The sequence below is a fragment of the Wolffia australiana genome, chromosome 14 (assembly GCF_029677425.1).
Source record: "Wolffia australiana isolate 7733 chromosome 14, ASM2967742v1".
In the NCBI taxonomy this organism is placed as follows: domain Eukaryota; kingdom Viridiplantae; phylum Streptophyta; class Magnoliopsida; order Alismatales; family Araceae; genus Wolffia; species Wolffia australiana.
The window spans coordinates 8,703,782-8,721,547 of record NC_135848.1 but is presented as its reverse complement, the minus strand read 5'-3'; the positions used below and the strand labels follow the sequence as shown (position 1 = coordinate 8,721,547).

Genomic DNA, 17,766 nt, shown 5'->3' with positions numbered 1-17,766 from the left:
AACATCCAGAACTAAAACTTGTAAATACATGCCTCAACCTGGCTTTGACACCTCTATTAGGATTGTAGGCTAGACTGATGATCCAACATTGATTTCAGTAGAAATGATAGAAATAAAAATAGATCAAAATAAAAATACCAGATGATCATGTCGCCTCGTACATAAAAAAGTCTCCTTAATTAGGCTGAAATTCTCATTAATAAGCCATAGTTTCCACTAATAATGTTAAACATCTTCTTACTGCATGAAGCATTATTTGTCTTCACTGTGCATACCTGAAATCAAAGACAAATTTAGAATATTTCCTTCTACTATGGGTAAAAAAGAGAACCACATCGCCTACCTTTGACTCAATGTCCACATCCTCCACCACTTCAAATATTATGCCTATCATAGTCTTGATAACACATTGATTATTAGGTTTGTATAATAAAATACATATTTATTTGCATTGAAAATGGTTATATATATGCATCATCAAGCTTACAATTATTAGAGTGCTATTATAATACTTTTTAGAATTTTTCTTATTTTAAATTTTTTCTGACATCAAAGTATTACTGAAAATACTTCTGTAAGTTGTATTAATACAAACATAAATCCAACCTTGAAAATTCATATATGAGTGGGAGTAAATAGTCCTTCTGGAGTTTTTAGAATAAAAATATTTAGAATGTATGTTTAAGAATACATAATCACCATATTATGATCCCATTAAAATACACTAAGTTTTTGCATGCATTAACGCTGTTTATTTATAATCATCACACACATGTATTATAATGAATATGTGAAATGATAAGTGTAATGGAGACTACATTAGGATAAGGATAATTTATGTGATTATTTATATGTGAATGAAAACTAATGCGTATATTATATTCTATGCTATTAACCAGTTCAATCCTTCTCCATAGAGGCTACTAACAAAAGTTGATTTACGCCCATTTAGTACAGTAGATGAATCATATGATTAAAATTATTTATATTTACAGATACATATAATTAAGTACTCGGTTGAAATAAATATCACATAAATATATAGTTTTGATATTTTTATGCCGGAAAATTTTATTTGGAAAACCTCATATAAAAGTATGATTGTTGGCTTTGTTGATAAGCCCTCACTATTCAGGTTATTACTCATGTTATACTACATTACATCTAATTGTGACCTACTCCATTTTATGCTCTTTGTTTTTATAAGTTCTTTATCTTCAATCATATTCCTCAAAATAAAATTTGATTTGCCATCCACCATTTAAGTGGAGAGAGGTTGTTAGAAAGCTAAATAATCTTGGGAAACCTAGTTATCCTCATAGAACTTTAAGGTGTATGTGTAAATGGGTTATTCCCGTTATAAATAAATATGTAAAAGGTTTTCATAATTTCATATGTGCTGATACCCATATAATGTATGTATTTATATATATCACTAAAACTTGTTGGATCTATGTGTCCAGGTCAACCCGGGCTAGTGCCTTTACCTTAGATTTTAACTAATCATATGTAATTTTTTTTTATAAATGTGAGAGATTTTATATTGCATTAGAGGATGAGATAAAAAATATTTTCCCTAATTTTTTAATTTTTAAAATCATGACTGACCAATTTCTTGTCGTTTACTTGAATATTGGTCATCACTTAGTTGACACACGAGCCTTCTTTCTAAGGTTTAGCTCCATCCACTATCATCTCAAGGATTATATTTTGAATTATGATTAGATACTAATTTAGTAAACTGTTTTCATGATTTATCTGTAGCTCCAAAAATAATCTCATAATGTCTTCAATTTTTCTGACAAAAATCCAGGTTTTCCGATTATAAAGTTGAGCCTTTTCATCTCATTTACAATAACAATATCACAAGGAATCAAACTAAAAGAAAATTGATATCATGTTTCAAATAAATAGTTGACTCCCAAAGAACTCCTCATATAGTATTACTTTTCGGATCATTCTTTTCCATTAATATTACTTTTCGGAGTAGCATAATACCCATCCTGTCTCTTATAATCCGGGAGAGATTCTTTCATACATTAGGTAAGTTAAGATTCATTTTCTAAATCGAACCACAGTGTGTGTTCAAGGGCCTGATATATTGATTTTTTTTCAGTGTCACCATTTTTCGTAAGCCTTAATCTTCATTTATTTTTTTACATCCCTATTTAAATAATTTGAAAGAATTTCATTATTTCCAAATATTAATGACATTAAATAATCAAATTAAGACACCATATCTTGCTCCAATCCCAAATTTATGGTCAATGCCATCCGTGTCAAAAACAGTTCATTATATGATTAAACGAATCTTTTAATTTGAGTCCAAGCCCAACTTTCTAAATATTTTACATATTAAAAACCAAGTACAGTTACGCTGATTATGTTTCAGTTGTTCTGAAAAAAAAAGGAGTTTGAGAATGAATCTTCTAACCAATTAAGAAAACCTTCAAAGAAAAATTAACATGCCTAAATAATCACTAAATTCATATTTTAGAATAAATTAATTTACCTTGCATCCGTTCTTCAGCCAATGTAACATTTGATGCATATTACTTTGAACTTTTAAAACACGGCTATCTGTAGCCAATCTTTTCTCATAGTTCTAAATAAAAAATCAAAGTTCAAAAATAATTATTATTCTTGATTGAGTCTACTTATGCATAATTCAATGCCTCACAAACTCAGTTTTGATTAATTCACAACATGGGCTGAATTAAGTTATTATTGGAGAATTTGGAGCCATAATATCTTTACATTTTACGAATGTTTTGTGATCAAATAATGTATTAACGTTTAAACTTTGAAGTTACCAACATACCATTTGGCGCTGGCTATAAGGTTGAAGTTCGACTATCTCAGTTAATGTGCATACAGTAAAAAAAAGTCGCTTTATTCTCAAATATCAAAACAGTAAATCTAAAGTCAGATATGCTCAGTTGTGATGCTAATTTAGATTTGTCCATGTGTTGACACCACGAATTCAAACTTAAGAAGGCATCAAGATCACCCCTCTAGTTTTAGAGGATGCTCTCTCCCATTCAACAGTCAAGCAATTAAAGGAACAATCTTTAGAACTTCCAATGTGTAGCAACTTTTGGATTGTTTAATCCAAAATATCTATGTTCAATTCTTGGAACTAAAAATCACAAGAATGTCATCCCATTACTCACAGGATATGCAACCTCCTTTTCAAGCTTTCTAATCGTCTCCACTCCAATGAGCCTGACACACCCATCTTTTCATAGCTCAACTCCCTACCTGATCAAAGAAAGAGCCTTTCTAGTTTGAACTCCTCAGCTGAGGCAGCTATGGAATGTCAGCAGAGGAGACCCTCGGCTGCGGCGGCGGTTCTTCGGGCTCTCCGGGGCGCCACCAGAAGGCCCGCCGCCACCAGACCTCGAAGGCCCTCTGGATGTTGGGGCAGTCGTCGCCGGCCCCGAGGAACCTGTCGAACCAGGCCAGCAGAATTTCCTGCTGCAGTGGCAGTGGCAGGGTGAGGATGGTGTTGGCCAGGCCCTCCTCCACTAGATGGCGGTCCATCCCCTTGCATGCCCTCCTCATCCAGCCAAAGTCATCATACAGTGGCTCCAGCCATGTCCTCAGCAGCTGGCACCTCGCCTCCTTCTCCACCAGCACCTTCCCCTTGCCCACACCCACCAGCAGCGTCGCCGTCACCCGGCTGACCTCGTAGCGGTGCACCGCCGGGACCCGGCAATGCGCCGCCGCAAGCTCCGTCTCCCCCGCCCACGTCCGCAGCAGCTCCTCCGCCACCTCCCTCTCCACCAGGATCCCCGCCAGCCACTGGAGGTTGTCGGCGTGGCGGGGGATCTCGGCCGCCTCGCCGCCGCCCACCGCGCTCCGCCGGAGCTGCCGGAGGCAGCTCTCACAGGCGGCGTAGAGGGAATTCTCCGCCTCGCCGGCCAATTCTCCGCCGCCGCCGCACTCCCTCAGCATCTTGGAGACGAGCTGCTTCATCTCGCGGCGAGCCTTGTCGTCCTTGCCGGCGAGGACGAGGGGGAGGAGGCGGGCGAGGACGCCCTCCGGCCGGGAGGCGGGGGAGACCCTCTTGAGCACCTCCCTGACCCCGGCGTTCTCGAGCCGGAGCTCCGAGAGCACTGCCGCCACCCTCTCCTCCTCGTCCTCGGCCCACGGCGCGGCCTCCAGGTGCTCCAAGCACGCCGCCACGCCGGCCTCAAACCCAATTGCCGCCGCCACCTGCGCCAATTCCCATCCCAGAGCACAATTGAAGCCATTCCGAGGCTGAATTACTGTCAATGACTAGTAGACGTGGTTGTTCTGTTCATTTTGTGCGACTTGTTCGTTCTGCTCGGTTTTCCGAACAGAACAAAAACAATTTGAACAGAACATCGCACATACCCGTGTGCGGTTCTTTTGTTCGCATTGTGCCAATTTTGTTCTAGTTTTGTGCGAATGTGCGAATTTTGTTCGTTTTTTAAAAAGGAAAAGAATAGAACAAAGAACAAGGCCCGTGTGCGGTTCTTTTGTTCGTTTTGTGCGAATTTTGTTCTAGTTTTGTGCGAATGTGCGAATCTTGTTCGTTTTTTGAAAAAAGAAAAGAACAGAACAAAGAACAAGGCCCTGTGCAGTTCTTTTGTGCGAATTTTTGTTCGATTAAAACGAACAGAACAGAACAAAAAACAATTCGAACAGAACATCGCACAGACCTGTGTGCGGTTCTTTTGTTTGTTTTGTGCGAATTTTGTTCTAATTTTGTGCGAATGTGCGAATCTTGTTCGTTTTTTGAAAAAAGAAAAGAACAGAACAAAGAACAAGGCCTTGTGCAGTTCTTTTGTGCGAATTTTTGTTCGATTAAAACGAACAGAACAGAACAAAAAACAATTCGAACAGAACATCGCACAGACCTGTGTGCAGTTCTTCTGTTTGCTTTGTGCGAATTTTGTTCTAGTTTTGTGCGAATGTGCGAATCTTGTTCGTTTTTTGAAAAAAAGAAAAGAACAGAACAAAGAACAAGGCCCTGTGCAGTTCTTTTGTGCGAATTTTTGTTCGATTAAAACGAACAGAACAGAACAAAAAACAATTCGAACAGAACATCGCACAGACCTGTGTGCAGTTCTTCTGTTTGCTTTGTGCGAATTTTGTTCTAGTTTTGTGCGAATGTGCGAATCTTGTTCGTTTTTTGAAAAAAGAAAAGAACAGAACAAAGAACAAGGCCCTGTGCGGTTCTTTTGTGTGAATTTTTTGTTCGATGAAAACAAACAGAACAGAACACCCATGTCTATCAACGAGGAGACGGGTATGTATACCTTGAGGATGGAGAGGACCCGGGGGACGGGCTCGTGGAGGAGGCCGCGCCGGAGGTGGCTCGAGTACATGAGCCGGAGGGTCTCGACGTAGATCTCGACGTCGTCGCAGTCGGCGATCTGGACGAGGTGGGTCTGCCTGCGTTGCTGGGCAAGGGAGGGGGGGTCGGAGAGCTTGGAGGAGAAGAAGCGGGAGTGGGAGGCGAGGACATGGCGGTGGAGGGAGAGGGAGGTGGAGAGGCCATCAGGGGAGGAGAGGTGGACGTGGACGTCTCCTGGGCCGTGGATGGAGAGCTCGTCGGAGGATTGGACGGCTGAGATGCGGGTCTGGAGGCGCTGGAGGAGGCCGACGGTTGAGATGGGAGCTGGTGGGGGTGGAAGGGAGGTGGGTTCGGAGGCCATCATGTCGAAGAGGGTGAGGCTGGAGCGGAGGCGGGGGTCGAGGGGAGGAGGAGGGGGGGACATGGGGTTGAGGAGGCCGGCCGTGAGAGCCGAGTTGAACTTGCTGTAGCCGGCGGCCATGGCGGGGGAGGGCGGGGCCGCCCCGTCCATGGGTCCGGAGCTGCTTCTCGGAGGAACCCGGCTGCGGTTAAGGGGTGGGGAGGGAGGGGGAGCTCGCTGCAGACTGCAGAGGATGGACCTGCTACTATCCGGGAGCGGAGAAGTGAGAGTGTGACAGAGAGTGGAGAGACACAAGGTGGGGAGAGAGGGTAGAGGAAGAGAGAGAGAGAGAGAGAGAGAGAGAGAGAGATGGAGATAGAGAGGGATACAACCCAGAAAAGAGGAAATATAAGGGATATATATAGAGAGATAAAGAGAGGGAGGGGTACAACCTATAAAGAGGAAATATGAGGGGTATATATAGATATAGAGAGAGGAGTACAACCCATGAAGAGGAAACATAAGGGAAATATATATGTAGAGAGAGAAAGAGAGGGAGGGATACAACCTATAAATAGGAAATATGAGGGATATATATATAGAGAGAGAAAGAGAGAGAGAGGAATACAACCCATAAAGAGGAAATATAAGGGATATATATATATATAAAGAGAGAGAAAGAGAGAGAGAGGAATACAACCCATAAAGAGGAAATATAAGGGATATATATATATATATATATATATATATATATATATATATATAGAGAGAGAGAGAGAGAGAGAGAGAGAGAGAGAGAGAGAGAGAGAGAGAGAGAGAGAGAGAGAGAGAGAGAGAGAGAGAGAGAGAGAGAGAGAGAGAGAGAGAGAGAGAGAGAGAGAGAGAGAGAGAGAGAGAGAGAGAGAGAGAGAGAGAGAGAGAGAGAGAGAGAGAGAGAGAGAGAGAGAGAGAGACACAGAGAGAGAGAGAGAGAGAGAGAGAGAGAGAGAGAGAGAGAGAGAGAGAGAGAGAGAGAGAGAGAGAGAGAGAAACTCAGAGAGACAAGAGTATATGGAGGAGAGCTAGAGGGGGATGAATTCAGAGAGAGAGGAGTTAATGAAAGAGAGAGCTAGAGAGAGATGAATTCAGAGAGGCAATAGAATATGGAAGAGAGATAGAAAGAGAGATGAACTTAGAGAGACAAGAGTTAATGAAAGAGAGAGCTAGGGAGAGATGAACTTAGAGGCAAGAGAATACGGGAGAGAGAGAACTAGTGAGTGGTATAGCGAGAGAGATAGGTGAGCTTGAGGAGGAAAAGGGAAAGAAAGAGAGATATCTAAACTCCAACAGGCAAGATTGAATGAAATGGAAATAGCTTCTTTACAATCGTTGTTTGGATTTTTTGAATGCTCTTTGACATGATTTTCTCGACCAGGGATAATCTATTTCATCTTCACACGAGAAGTGTCTTTTTGCTATTATCCTAAAAAGTGTTGTAAAATAAAAAGTAGTAAAATCTTGTTAATCCAAAGAACGTAACTAAAACTACTTATGGGCTCAACCAAACAGATGTGTATGGTTCAATAAATCGTGTAAGATTCACATTCGAAGCTGTCACCTAATGTTTTGGATATCATATTGACTCAAAATACTAACTATTTTGGAGAATATTTAATTTCTTATTAAACAACCCTATATCTCTGTTGTTCAAGTCAATTGAGTCAATACATGTAGCATCATTGTGAAGTTTATTATGATCGTATTGCTGGAAATATATGTGGCATGCAAGTCATTAACATATTCCACATCTCATTCAACATTCATTATAATGCACAAACAATGCTTATAAATTAATTCCTAAAAGAATTATGACAATATCATAAAATGATTATTGCTTTCCTTTAAAAATATATTATAAACATTCATAAGAGAAGGATACTCAAGAAGGAAATCAAAATATCCATAAGAAATAACAGTATATGGTCCCCCCCTATGATGAGTAGGTTCGATCCCATAGGCATTAGTGTGGAGACACTAATGAGAGATTGTCTCTCTGAGTTCTAAAATGCATTAGTTTTCCAAGATCATTTTCTAAAATACTCTAATTCTTTGAGTCATATTATTTTTTCTAGAATTTTCTAACGTTAAATTCATAGAGATATGATTTACCTAGGTAGGGATTCACATATTTTTGATGAATTATAATTTAATTTTCAAAATTAGTTAATGGTTTCTAAAGTTATTCTCTGCCTTGTCACATGTCTCACTTTGATTTGATTGAAAGACGACCAATCGGCATTTTTGTGAATGATTAGCTGATAATTGTTGCAAAATGAGGCAAGTATGGCATCAAAAATAATGATGTCATTATGGCCAATCAAGAGTTGACAACTTTTAAGGGATTCCAATTCACAATGCCATGATGCACCAGTCAGAAACTAACATTTTACTTTTCTTCGGGCATATTTATATGTTGATAAGAAAAAAACATTCGGACCTAATTCATTATAAATGGGAATTGATATGTCAAACACATGGGATTGAAAGAAAATATAATATTAAATCCGTAACAAATGTGATGGGGAGGTAGTTCATGTTTTATTAGGAGAAAATTTGGCATTTAAAATCGCAATAAAACATCATTCAGCCTTGATGGCTTTATGTTGACTTTGATATCATATTTTTGTGATTTTAATGGCCAAAATTTCTCCTACTGACGCGTGAACCCCTTTCCCATCATATTTTCTACAACTTTAATCTTGGATTTTTTATGTAGAAAATCAGAAAATGTCACCAACAACGAATTTCATTTTCTGATTTTCTTTAATTCAATTCACAAAAACAATGAGGTGCACAATTTAGAGAATCAGAGAACACACTTTTCACTGACGCAACAAACATCAGATCAGAGATCAAACATAGAAATTTATAGCAGAATGTTTGGCAGCTTTGAGGTTTTTGTGACACAATATGACGTGGATTGATGAAGAAAAATAAACAGTAAATGGCTCAAACTGATCTATCTCAAGAATGCCATGTCAAACGACCCAAGAATTTCAAGCTAAAATTTGAGTCTAATTTTGTCTCTCTCCTCTATCTATACATACTATTTGATCTATAAATGGAACCACGTATTCATGTAAATATCATCCTCTAATTTCTCCTACATTGTATGCCTAATGAAAGAGCACAATTCTATGATCCATCAATATTTCTTGCTGCAGATCATTAAAGGATAATTGAAGACAAAATATGAATGGAGGGCCTCTATTTCAGCATTAAACCACTTTGATCTTGGGTGAACGTAAGGATCTAAGATGGGATTTTTATTGCATCCATCGACATTTGTTTTATCCCTCATATCTCTACTATCTCTATGTCCCTATATTTTGACATACATCTACTATTGTTATTTTAACAATTGTCATCTCAACATCACATTTATCTCTATTTTTTATCTTAATGGCAACCAGGCAACAGCCAAAAGACCATAAAAACTGACAATGAAAGGAGGGTAGACAGAGAGGGGGAAGACCGGCATGAGAAGGGTAGATGACGATGCCTGGGGGGCCTTTTCCCATCATGTGCGATCCTGATCAGAAAACCATTGATCACAGTGGCCCGGAACATGATTGATCATCAGATGTTATCAAATCACTCATGCTTTATCATGATCTGATTTCAACATTGTCCTGATGATCTGATGGTGATCATGATCTTATCATACCCAGATTGGATCAGATCAGTCTTTCTTCATGATTCCCCCCTCTACGCGTGTGCATGTGTGAGTAAGAGAAGAGAGCAAGAATGACATTCAGATCCTTGTCAATTACAGAGAGAGAGGGAGGGGAGGGGAGGAGAAGGAGAGGAGGAGAGGGGAGGGAGAGGAGGGAGGAGGGAGGAGGAGAGAGAGAGAGGGAGAGAGAGAGAGAGAGAGAGAGAGAGAGAGAGAGAGAGAGAGAGAGAGAGAGAGAGAGAGAGAGAGAGAGAGAGAGAGAGGGAGAGAGAGAGAGGGGGAGAGAGAGAGAGAGAGAGAGAGAGAGAGAGAGAGAGAGAGAGAGAGAGAGAGAGAGAGAGAGAGAGAGAGAGAGAGAGAGAGAGAGAGAGAGAGAGAGAGAGAGAGAGAGAGAGAGAGAGAGAGAGAGAGAGAGAGAGAGAGAGAGAGAGAGAGAGAGAGAGAGAGAGAGGGAGGGAGGGAGGGAGGGAGGGAGGGAGGGAGGGAGAGAGAGAGAGAGAGAGAGAGAGAGAGAGAGAGAGAGAGAGAGAGAGAGAGAGAGAGAGAGAGAGAGAGAGAGAGAGAGAGAGAGAGAGAGAGAGAGAGAGAGAGAGAGAGAGAGAGAGAGAGAGAGAGAGAGAAAGAGAGAGAGGAGGAGGGGAAGGAGGGAGAGAGAGAGAGAGAGAGAGAGAGAGAGAGAGAGAGAGAGAGAGAGAGAGAGAGAGAGAGAGAGAGAGAGAGAGGGAGGGAGAGAGAGAGGGAGGGAGAGAGAGAGAGAGAGAGAGAGAGAGAGAGAGAGAGAGAGAGAGAGAGAGAGAGAGAGAGAGAGAGAGAGAGAGAGAGAGAGAACTGACTAACAGGAAGTCAAGGTACTAGGAATGAACTGACTAACACGTTTTCCCATCCCCAAACTCTAGCTTTTCCCGTCATTTGCCTTGTCTGTCACGGAAATGTCCAATCACATACTGATTTTTCAAAATTCTAGGAGTAGATTTTTCACAATTACGGAATACCCAGAACTGAAAATCCCTTATTTGAAGTTCATAACTCCAAATACTACACAGATAGAAGTACTCAACTCTAAATGATGTCCAAATGAAATCAATAAATGCATGTAGAGGCATATATAGTCACACCCTATCGTTCATTTTCTCTATTTCCTCTCATTATGTTTGACTTAGACCTAATTCTTGTCCATCATATCTCCTTTCCATAAACCAGATAAATTATCATCGCTTAGATTTTATTCACTTTAACATAATTCTTGATACGTTAAGGGTAAGGACCGTATCAGGTTTTTAGTCACATTTTTTGCCATTAATAAGATTTTATGAAGCAATGTAATCTCACAAAAAAGACTTCCTGAGTGAATTTACAGGTTCTTTTATTTTCTTACTCTTGAAAGTCAACGGTTGCTAATATTGGTCTGAGTATTTCCCAGTTTGGCGCCATGCTGAAGGATAATCTGGGTCACTTGCAGCAGTAGGTCCTGGCTTGTGGAATAGAAGTCCGCCTTCCCCTGAGATCAATGACACAGGAAAACATTAAATCATTCTAAATAAATCGTTTACTCTTATCATCAATCCCGTACAAGTGACCACCAAATTTTTTTTCGTAATCTCATATATGTACATTAAAGACAATGTTTCATGATAACTGAATCGAGTGAAGAAGTGACAGATGCGGTCTACATGATAAATAATACTACAGTTAATTCTGGAATTACTTGAACATGCGGCAATAAGATGAATTGATAATTCATCATGTTCAAATTAAGGCACGCAAAAGAGTTTATCAAATCTTACATTGTTTCTGAGAGTGCAGCCAAATGTTAATGCAGCATAAGAATCTTCTATACCCGACAGGAAACAGTGGGGAGCTTCCCTTTCCAAAGCCACCGCGGGATGAGATTGTAGCATTGATTTTACGTTTTCTGAAATATTTGGAATTTTTTCCAAGTCTTCAAAGGAAAAAGGGATCGTTTTCACAAATGTCAAATATTGAGCTCGAGTCTTATTTACAATCACCTGAATATTAAATAAAGATGTATGAAAATGCATCGATTACAAAATAATGGATTTGTTATAAAAGCACGAGGAAGTTAGAACATTTACCTGGCTGGAAAATAGGGAATTGGGAACAATGATGGGGAACTTCTCTGGACTAATCAAAGATGTCGTTGTAAGACCCATTTCGACTACCCGGCCTTCAACTGATCCAGCCTTAAATTTAACAACAGGGTCCAACTAAGTTTGAAGAATGATGATGAAATAACGTGAATGAGCGCTATAACTGAATGTAATGGTGAAAACATTAAATGGTTCAAAGAATTCTATACAAGTAACGCAGTTCCACCCTGCAGGCTGATTCAAGTGAAGGGCAAAAGTATTACGCTGAAATATCAAACCACGATGACACTTGAAACAAAAGCCCATAATTTTCTGAACATGCGTTACAACTTTGTCTTTCTGAGTCTTCCCAGTTACCTAATCCAATATTATCCAGTAGATTATTTCACATACTATAATCACATATAAGACAAAATCAGACACCAATGATGTTTTCTCCAAACCTTTATGCTATCCCCAAGTGAGAAGGGCTGTGAAAACTGCAAAGAAAGCCCACTGAGAAGATTCCCTAGGATATCTTTGGCAGCAAATGCAGTGGCCACCCCTGTATACAAAAAGATTGAGTGAGAGACGTCAAACGAATGATACTAGAAACTATGATAGAGACAGAAAATGCAAATTAAGTACAGAGTTTTCTTTGTGTTCTGTTAACATAACTGACACATATCCATATATATCCTAAAGTCATACCTAACCCTATGCTATAAAATTCATGTTTTATCCAAATTTTTAGTGGAACTCCAAGGAACAAGGTCAAAAGACCAAAGGCACATTGATACACTATATTTGTATCAATGGAACTCGAAACTGATGAACCAACTAGCAATGTAATTCCAATATCAATCAAAGTTCGAATGAACAAGAATAGTTGAGAAAATAGTAGAACGTAGGTCTTGGACTGGATTCTTCCGGGTGAAGTTCCTTCCTGCGTGGATCTGGACGACTCAACCCTCAGGTGGAGTTCCTTCTGCAGCCACGACCGAGACGACTCTCCGACGGTGAGAATGCCGGATCTGACAGCTTCTGGATCGGAAATTGCTCCGCCTCCCACGAATAACCGCCGGCTTGCACTTCAAGAAAACACCTGCCTCTTACCTCAACGCCTCCTCTTTATTTATAGTGTCTGCTCCTATCGACCACTAGTAAGCTATGTCGTCAACTGTCTTTGACCGTCCTCTGCTTCCTCCTCCTCATGTACTTTTTAGAATAGAACTTATCACACATTTAATTACATGCAACATAGTTCCACCCGACAGGCCATAACATGTTTGTCGTTTCAATTGTTCATATAAATGACATCACATGTTTCATAACAGCATAATTGACAACTAGGTATCTGATAGGGACCTTGGGCAAGTCTCCCGTAGAAATAATATTGGAAGGGTGGATAGAGAGATAGAGAAAGAAAGAAGAAACAATATACCAACAAACCCAAATCAATGCCTGCGCCCCCTCTGGAAGGATCTCTGATAGGGTCCTCTGGAAGACCTATCACAATTGGGTTTGCAGATGGATGGCTAAACCATTATGGAATGGATAGGATGGGGCACTAAGTTAGTTATCCATCCACTGTGGGTAATTTTTGTCCCAAACGCAATTTATCCATTACTGGTTCTTATCCTGAAACAATTCTGTCAAAATGACATGCGTCCAGGAACTGGTTCCAATTTGAACTGACACCGTCCTGACCCTTGGACGAGACAGGACGCAATGGAAACGGACAGTAAGCTGGTGTGGGGGAGCAGCGACGGTGATTGCTTCTGGTGATGAAGACAGGGGGAGGTAGTGGCAATAACCATGGTGGTTTCCCTGGACTTGATGTAGATGTAGTCCCTGAACATCACCCACAAGGCTTCCTCGGAAGAGGCTGTTCATCAAGGGGATCTCTAGCTTCTGTCTCCTGCCTGCTGCTTGATACGATCGACATAGGTCTTATCATCTTCCGTATAATTCCCAGAACCAACTATAATGAAATGGTTTGATTCAGTCTCTATTCCGCATCCAGCGATAGAGAAGGCGAGGGAAAAGAGAGATTAAGGGTTCCTAGGGATGAGAGTTGAAAGGGAATTGTCAGAGGATGGGTCAACTTGAGGAGGCAGGGATCGACCAGGGATAAGCCCCCTGAAGATGTGGCGAAGTAGAGATAATCATGAGGGGCAAGGATTGAAGAGGGAGAGATAGGATTGAGACATTTAGGGGAGGAGAGACAAGGAGATTCAACTTCAAAGTACTTTTTCCTGGCTGGCCTCCTAAAGGGAGAGGTGCCCTATTTAAAGGGAACATGAAGAAGGTAAAAGACAAGGCTGCTCCTAAGGAGAGAGGGATCATATCACTGTTAAGTACTACGACCTCACCCTCCCTTCATAGAGCTGGTATGGGACAGACGAACTGACTGGAAGCCTGTCGTATACTGGCTCGTTCCACTAACTGGCTCCAGCCCAAGGGGTTCTGTTGGAATAGTCCCTGGATGGGATAGGATGACAGTTTTGAATGCAACTGATGATGATCTGTCATCCGTCTACAAATCCTAAATTGGCGCAAGGGGTAAGGGCCTCCTGGAGAGTGGGAGGGAAAAGGACATCACAATATTTGTAGATGGGCCGGTATCTGATGAAAGCCAAATGTTATGGACATGAATAGTGAATTCTGGAGTTCTTGGTGAATTCTCAAGCCACTTCCAGCGCGATCCCCAATCTACTTCGTTGAGATCTGGCTTTCCTGCTTCAGCCATTCATCCTCCCTCTTCTTTCAGTTTCCCATGATTCTGATCCTATTTCGATAGGTCCCCTGATGGACTTAATCGATCTCCCATCTCCTTCAGCAAGAAGTTTGCAACTACCCTCATTAAGAAGGTAAACATGTCATCAAAATTGAACTACTATGAGAGAAAATAACATTAAATACCCCCGATACGGATCGGGGACCATAACAGTATCACAACAATTTTTTTTAAAAAAACAAGGACATGATAGATAAGCCACGTACGTACCTCCTATCCCACCAACAGTCAGAATAGATTGTACAGCTATCCCACAAGCCTCAGCCAGGGCCATTATGCCAAGAGTAAATAAACCTACTGATGATAACTTGTTCAAAGCAACAAGCCTGTCACGTTCTGGGCCTGAAGATATTCGCTTGGCCAGTGCAACTGATAACAGGCTAGTCTTCCATCGGTGCAAAAACCAAACAACTGAAAGAACAAGTGCACCCCTCCATGCTTGAGAAAGATACAGGGAGACACTGGGTACAATAAAGACACTCCTGTACAAGAAAAGGCCACGCTTAACTGTTGAATTTCATCGGGGTAGATAGATTGTAGATAGATTTCATTGGGGTTGAATTTCATCGGGATATCGCAGGATGGTGAGTTCCTTCCTTCAGGCCTTGACCTATATTCAAACTGTCCTCTTGATCTGATTATTGATCTGGCCCAATAATTAGTAAAGTTAGTTGTCACTGCCATTCGTCCTTGTTAAGATGCCAATGATGACAACGACAACTATCTCGACTATGATGAATCATTATAGTCCTCATCCCTCATCCACTCCAGGGTGATGATGGCGATTTTATCGCATCTGAAGCTCTTGCCTCTGTCTGTTAACCTCACTCAGATGACAGAAGAAGATGAAATTTTTTATCATCATCGTCATTTGTCTGTAGGGAGGCTCATGACGATGATGACCAAATCATCATTGTCACTCAAGCTGCAGAGGATGGCAATGAAGATGACGAATGTTGGGTCCACATTTGAATCTCTTTTTTGTGGTATAATCATTTTCTCCACAGTTGAATGTTTGGTTTTTCATTTTGGGCTTGCGACGTGGCAGTGTCAGTTGGGCCCATCAGCCCATTTCCTTAATGGGCTGAATGGGAACCTATATTCATTTTACAATGCGGGTTTCCAACCACTACATAGGAGTAAAAATCCTGAATAAAAATTACAGCGAAAGCCCTTATCTTCAACATTTACTAAATCTATAATGCCTCATTGACAACATATATCAATTTGATACTCACAGCTGAGAAAACGCAACAAATGTGATAAGATATCTAGCAGGATCTTCCAAAGAACCCCACAGGCTTTTCTCATATGGAATAAGTTCTTGAGTCGAGTTTCCTGACAGTACTGCAAAGGGAGTTTGATTGGTATAATGGTGAAATTTCCTCAACATCCTTGGAAGAACAAGCCAAGCCAAGGCTGAGGCCGACAAAGTCCAACTAACAGGAACAACAATTTCTTTAAGATATGGATTTGATTCAAAAAGTTTGTCAATGTAAGGACCCGCTTCTTTGGCGGCTTCGTCAACTATCTTGCCGGCACTATTAGCAGCATCAAGAGTGGATTGGTACACTTGATTGAAGATATCAGTCAAGCTTTTTCCACCGGCATCTGTATTTTGTAAAGGAAAATCTGCTTTTGACGATGCTGGAGTGAATTCAATGGCATCACGATTATTACCGGCTGCCGAAGAATACGCTCTATTGGCAGAGCTATGACTTCCAAAGGCAGGAAAAGACATTCTGGAAGTCGAATGAACTGCATTACACACTGAAGAAACGTTTTGAAGAGGTAGACAACCAAAACAACTGATTGCTTTGTGGCGTCTCTTTACCGGAAGACTTGAAGATGGCCATTCCTTCACTCTTAAACTTAACTTTGGAGCATCTCCAGGTAAATGAGAATAGGCTGCAAAGCAGATATTAGATATCTGAAATCTTAGGCCAAGAAAAGATTTGTGTTTTCCAATGATAGATGCCATTCTGTCCTGAAATATCCAATTTCCACTACGTATGCGCAGTTGACATCTTCAAGAAAAGATGAGAGACTTTTTCTGCAAGAAGAAAAAAAAACAATTTCAACTTTGGAAAATAGATATTCTTAACAGGAAGGCTAAAACATTGAGTTCTAAACAAGTAAAAACGTTCGTGGCGTTTATAGAAAAGAAGGAATTAAGACATTTCAAAAGAATACAGTGAAAAAACCCCTAAATGTAAGCAGAATGAACAGAAAAACGAATGCTGCGGTTTAGAAGTCCACTTAAAAATATTTCAAAAAAAGAAGAAAAGTAGTCCACTTTGTATCCTGACAAGTATCATAATAACCCCTTTGCATGATCGCCATAATGTTTCTCAAAGATACTAAATATCAAAGAACAGCCAAGAGCCAATGCAAGAATTGGGGTCCATGATGCTATTTTTAAATTAGATGAGGCTTTTACATTATATTTTAAGTGGACTTTCCCATTTAAGGCGAACTCACCTTGATATCCTACTTAACCTCACAATTCACAACCACAACCTATGGACTGTCAGCAATTTTAATGATAAACAAAATCTAAGTGGCACAATGTATTGATTCCGGCGCATACAAAAATTACGCTCTTATTTCATTTGAGCAAAAGGATTCAAAGACTAAAGTGGCTCAATGAAGTTCTCATGGCTAGAATCTATAAACCAACATTTCACTAACCTTTGTTATACCGGAAACCTACAGCCGTGCCTTAGTATCAAATTATTTAATAAACACAATATCCAAAAAATAACTTGTAATTTACCTTTCAAAATCATGACTAATGTTGTTCATTCTTTTATTGTTTCCTGGATAAAAATGAAAAAATACTAAACTGCCGCATTTCATCTATCTCGCAAGCCAAAATACATTACCGAAAACCATGCAGCGCTACACTACTGGAGAAGTGAATAATTCATTGAATTGAAAAAAAAAATGATTATGAAACACATACTAACTAAAAATCATAGTATTATGCCTCCTGTATGTCGAATAACTTTGGCTTCATTTCTTTCGGACGGAAGAAAAAAAAACTTACGGTATCTTAACACGCCACGAGAATAGAAACTACATTAGAAAAACACCACAATCAACTCTTATTCAAATATTTAGAAAATTTGGAATTTAATGATCAATAATCAGCGAAGACGCCACGAAACCAAAGAGTAGCTGAGGATTGCACGCTGGTCCATGAGAAAGCAACATAAATAATGATTAGGGCAAACATATTTTCCTATTTTATCTCAGTTTCCCCAATTTTCCTCTTAAATTCCACTCTCGATCTCGTTCGAAGATGAAACAGATCGGAAGAAGAAGAGATATCATTACCTCACTACCCTGCGGCGACGTACTGTAACAGGAATCGAGAAAAATCCCCTCTCAGAAGCTTCGATCTGCTCCGAGGAAGCGCCGATGATTGATCTTCTAATTTTTTTAAAACTTGAATGGGTTAAAAATTTGGGTTTAATGTATTTCAAATTCGATTTG

The 17,766-nt window shown here is 40.2% G+C and overlaps 2 protein-coding genes across 3 annotated transcripts; both read right to left on the bottom strand.

Annotated features, from left to right (window-relative positions):
• Window positions 1-3,051: 3,051 nt before the first annotated feature.
• On the bottom strand, window positions 3,052-6,035 carry LOC144712289 (BTB/POZ domain-containing protein). Its single transcript, XM_078586523.1, has 2 exons — window positions 5,289-6,035; window positions 3,052-4,218 (listed from the first exon to the last, which is right to left on the bottom strand). The coding sequence occupies exons 1-2, from the start codon at window positions 5,835-5,837 to the stop codon at window positions 3,310-3,312; spliced, it is 1,458 nt and encodes a 485-aa protein (XP_078442649.1). The 5' UTR covers window positions 5,838-6,035; the 3' UTR covers window positions 3,052-3,309.
• A 4,620-nt stretch (window positions 6,036-10,655) lies between these two features.
• LOC144712016 (Mechanosensitive ion channel protein) lies at window positions 10,656-17,766 on the bottom strand. 2 transcript variants are annotated; one of them, XM_078586191.1, is made up of 7 exons: window positions 17,608-17,766; window positions 15,507-16,321; window positions 14,479-14,750; window positions 11,933-12,033; window positions 11,475-11,582; window positions 11,166-11,387; window positions 10,656-10,879 (listed from the first exon to the last, which is right to left on the bottom strand). In XM_078586191.1, exons 2-7 carry the CDS (start codon window positions 16,247-16,249, stop codon window positions 10,766-10,768), a joined length of 1,560 nt encoding a protein of 519 aa, XP_078442317.1. In that variant the 5' UTR covers window positions 16,250-16,321; window positions 17,608-17,766; the 3' UTR covers window positions 10,656-10,765. The 2 variants fall into 2 exon arrangements, with proteins under 2 accessions (XP_078442317.1, XP_078442318.1); XM_078586192.1 differs by lacking the exons at window positions 10,656-10,879; window positions 11,166-11,387; window positions 11,475-11,582 and adding an exon at window positions 11,589-11,846.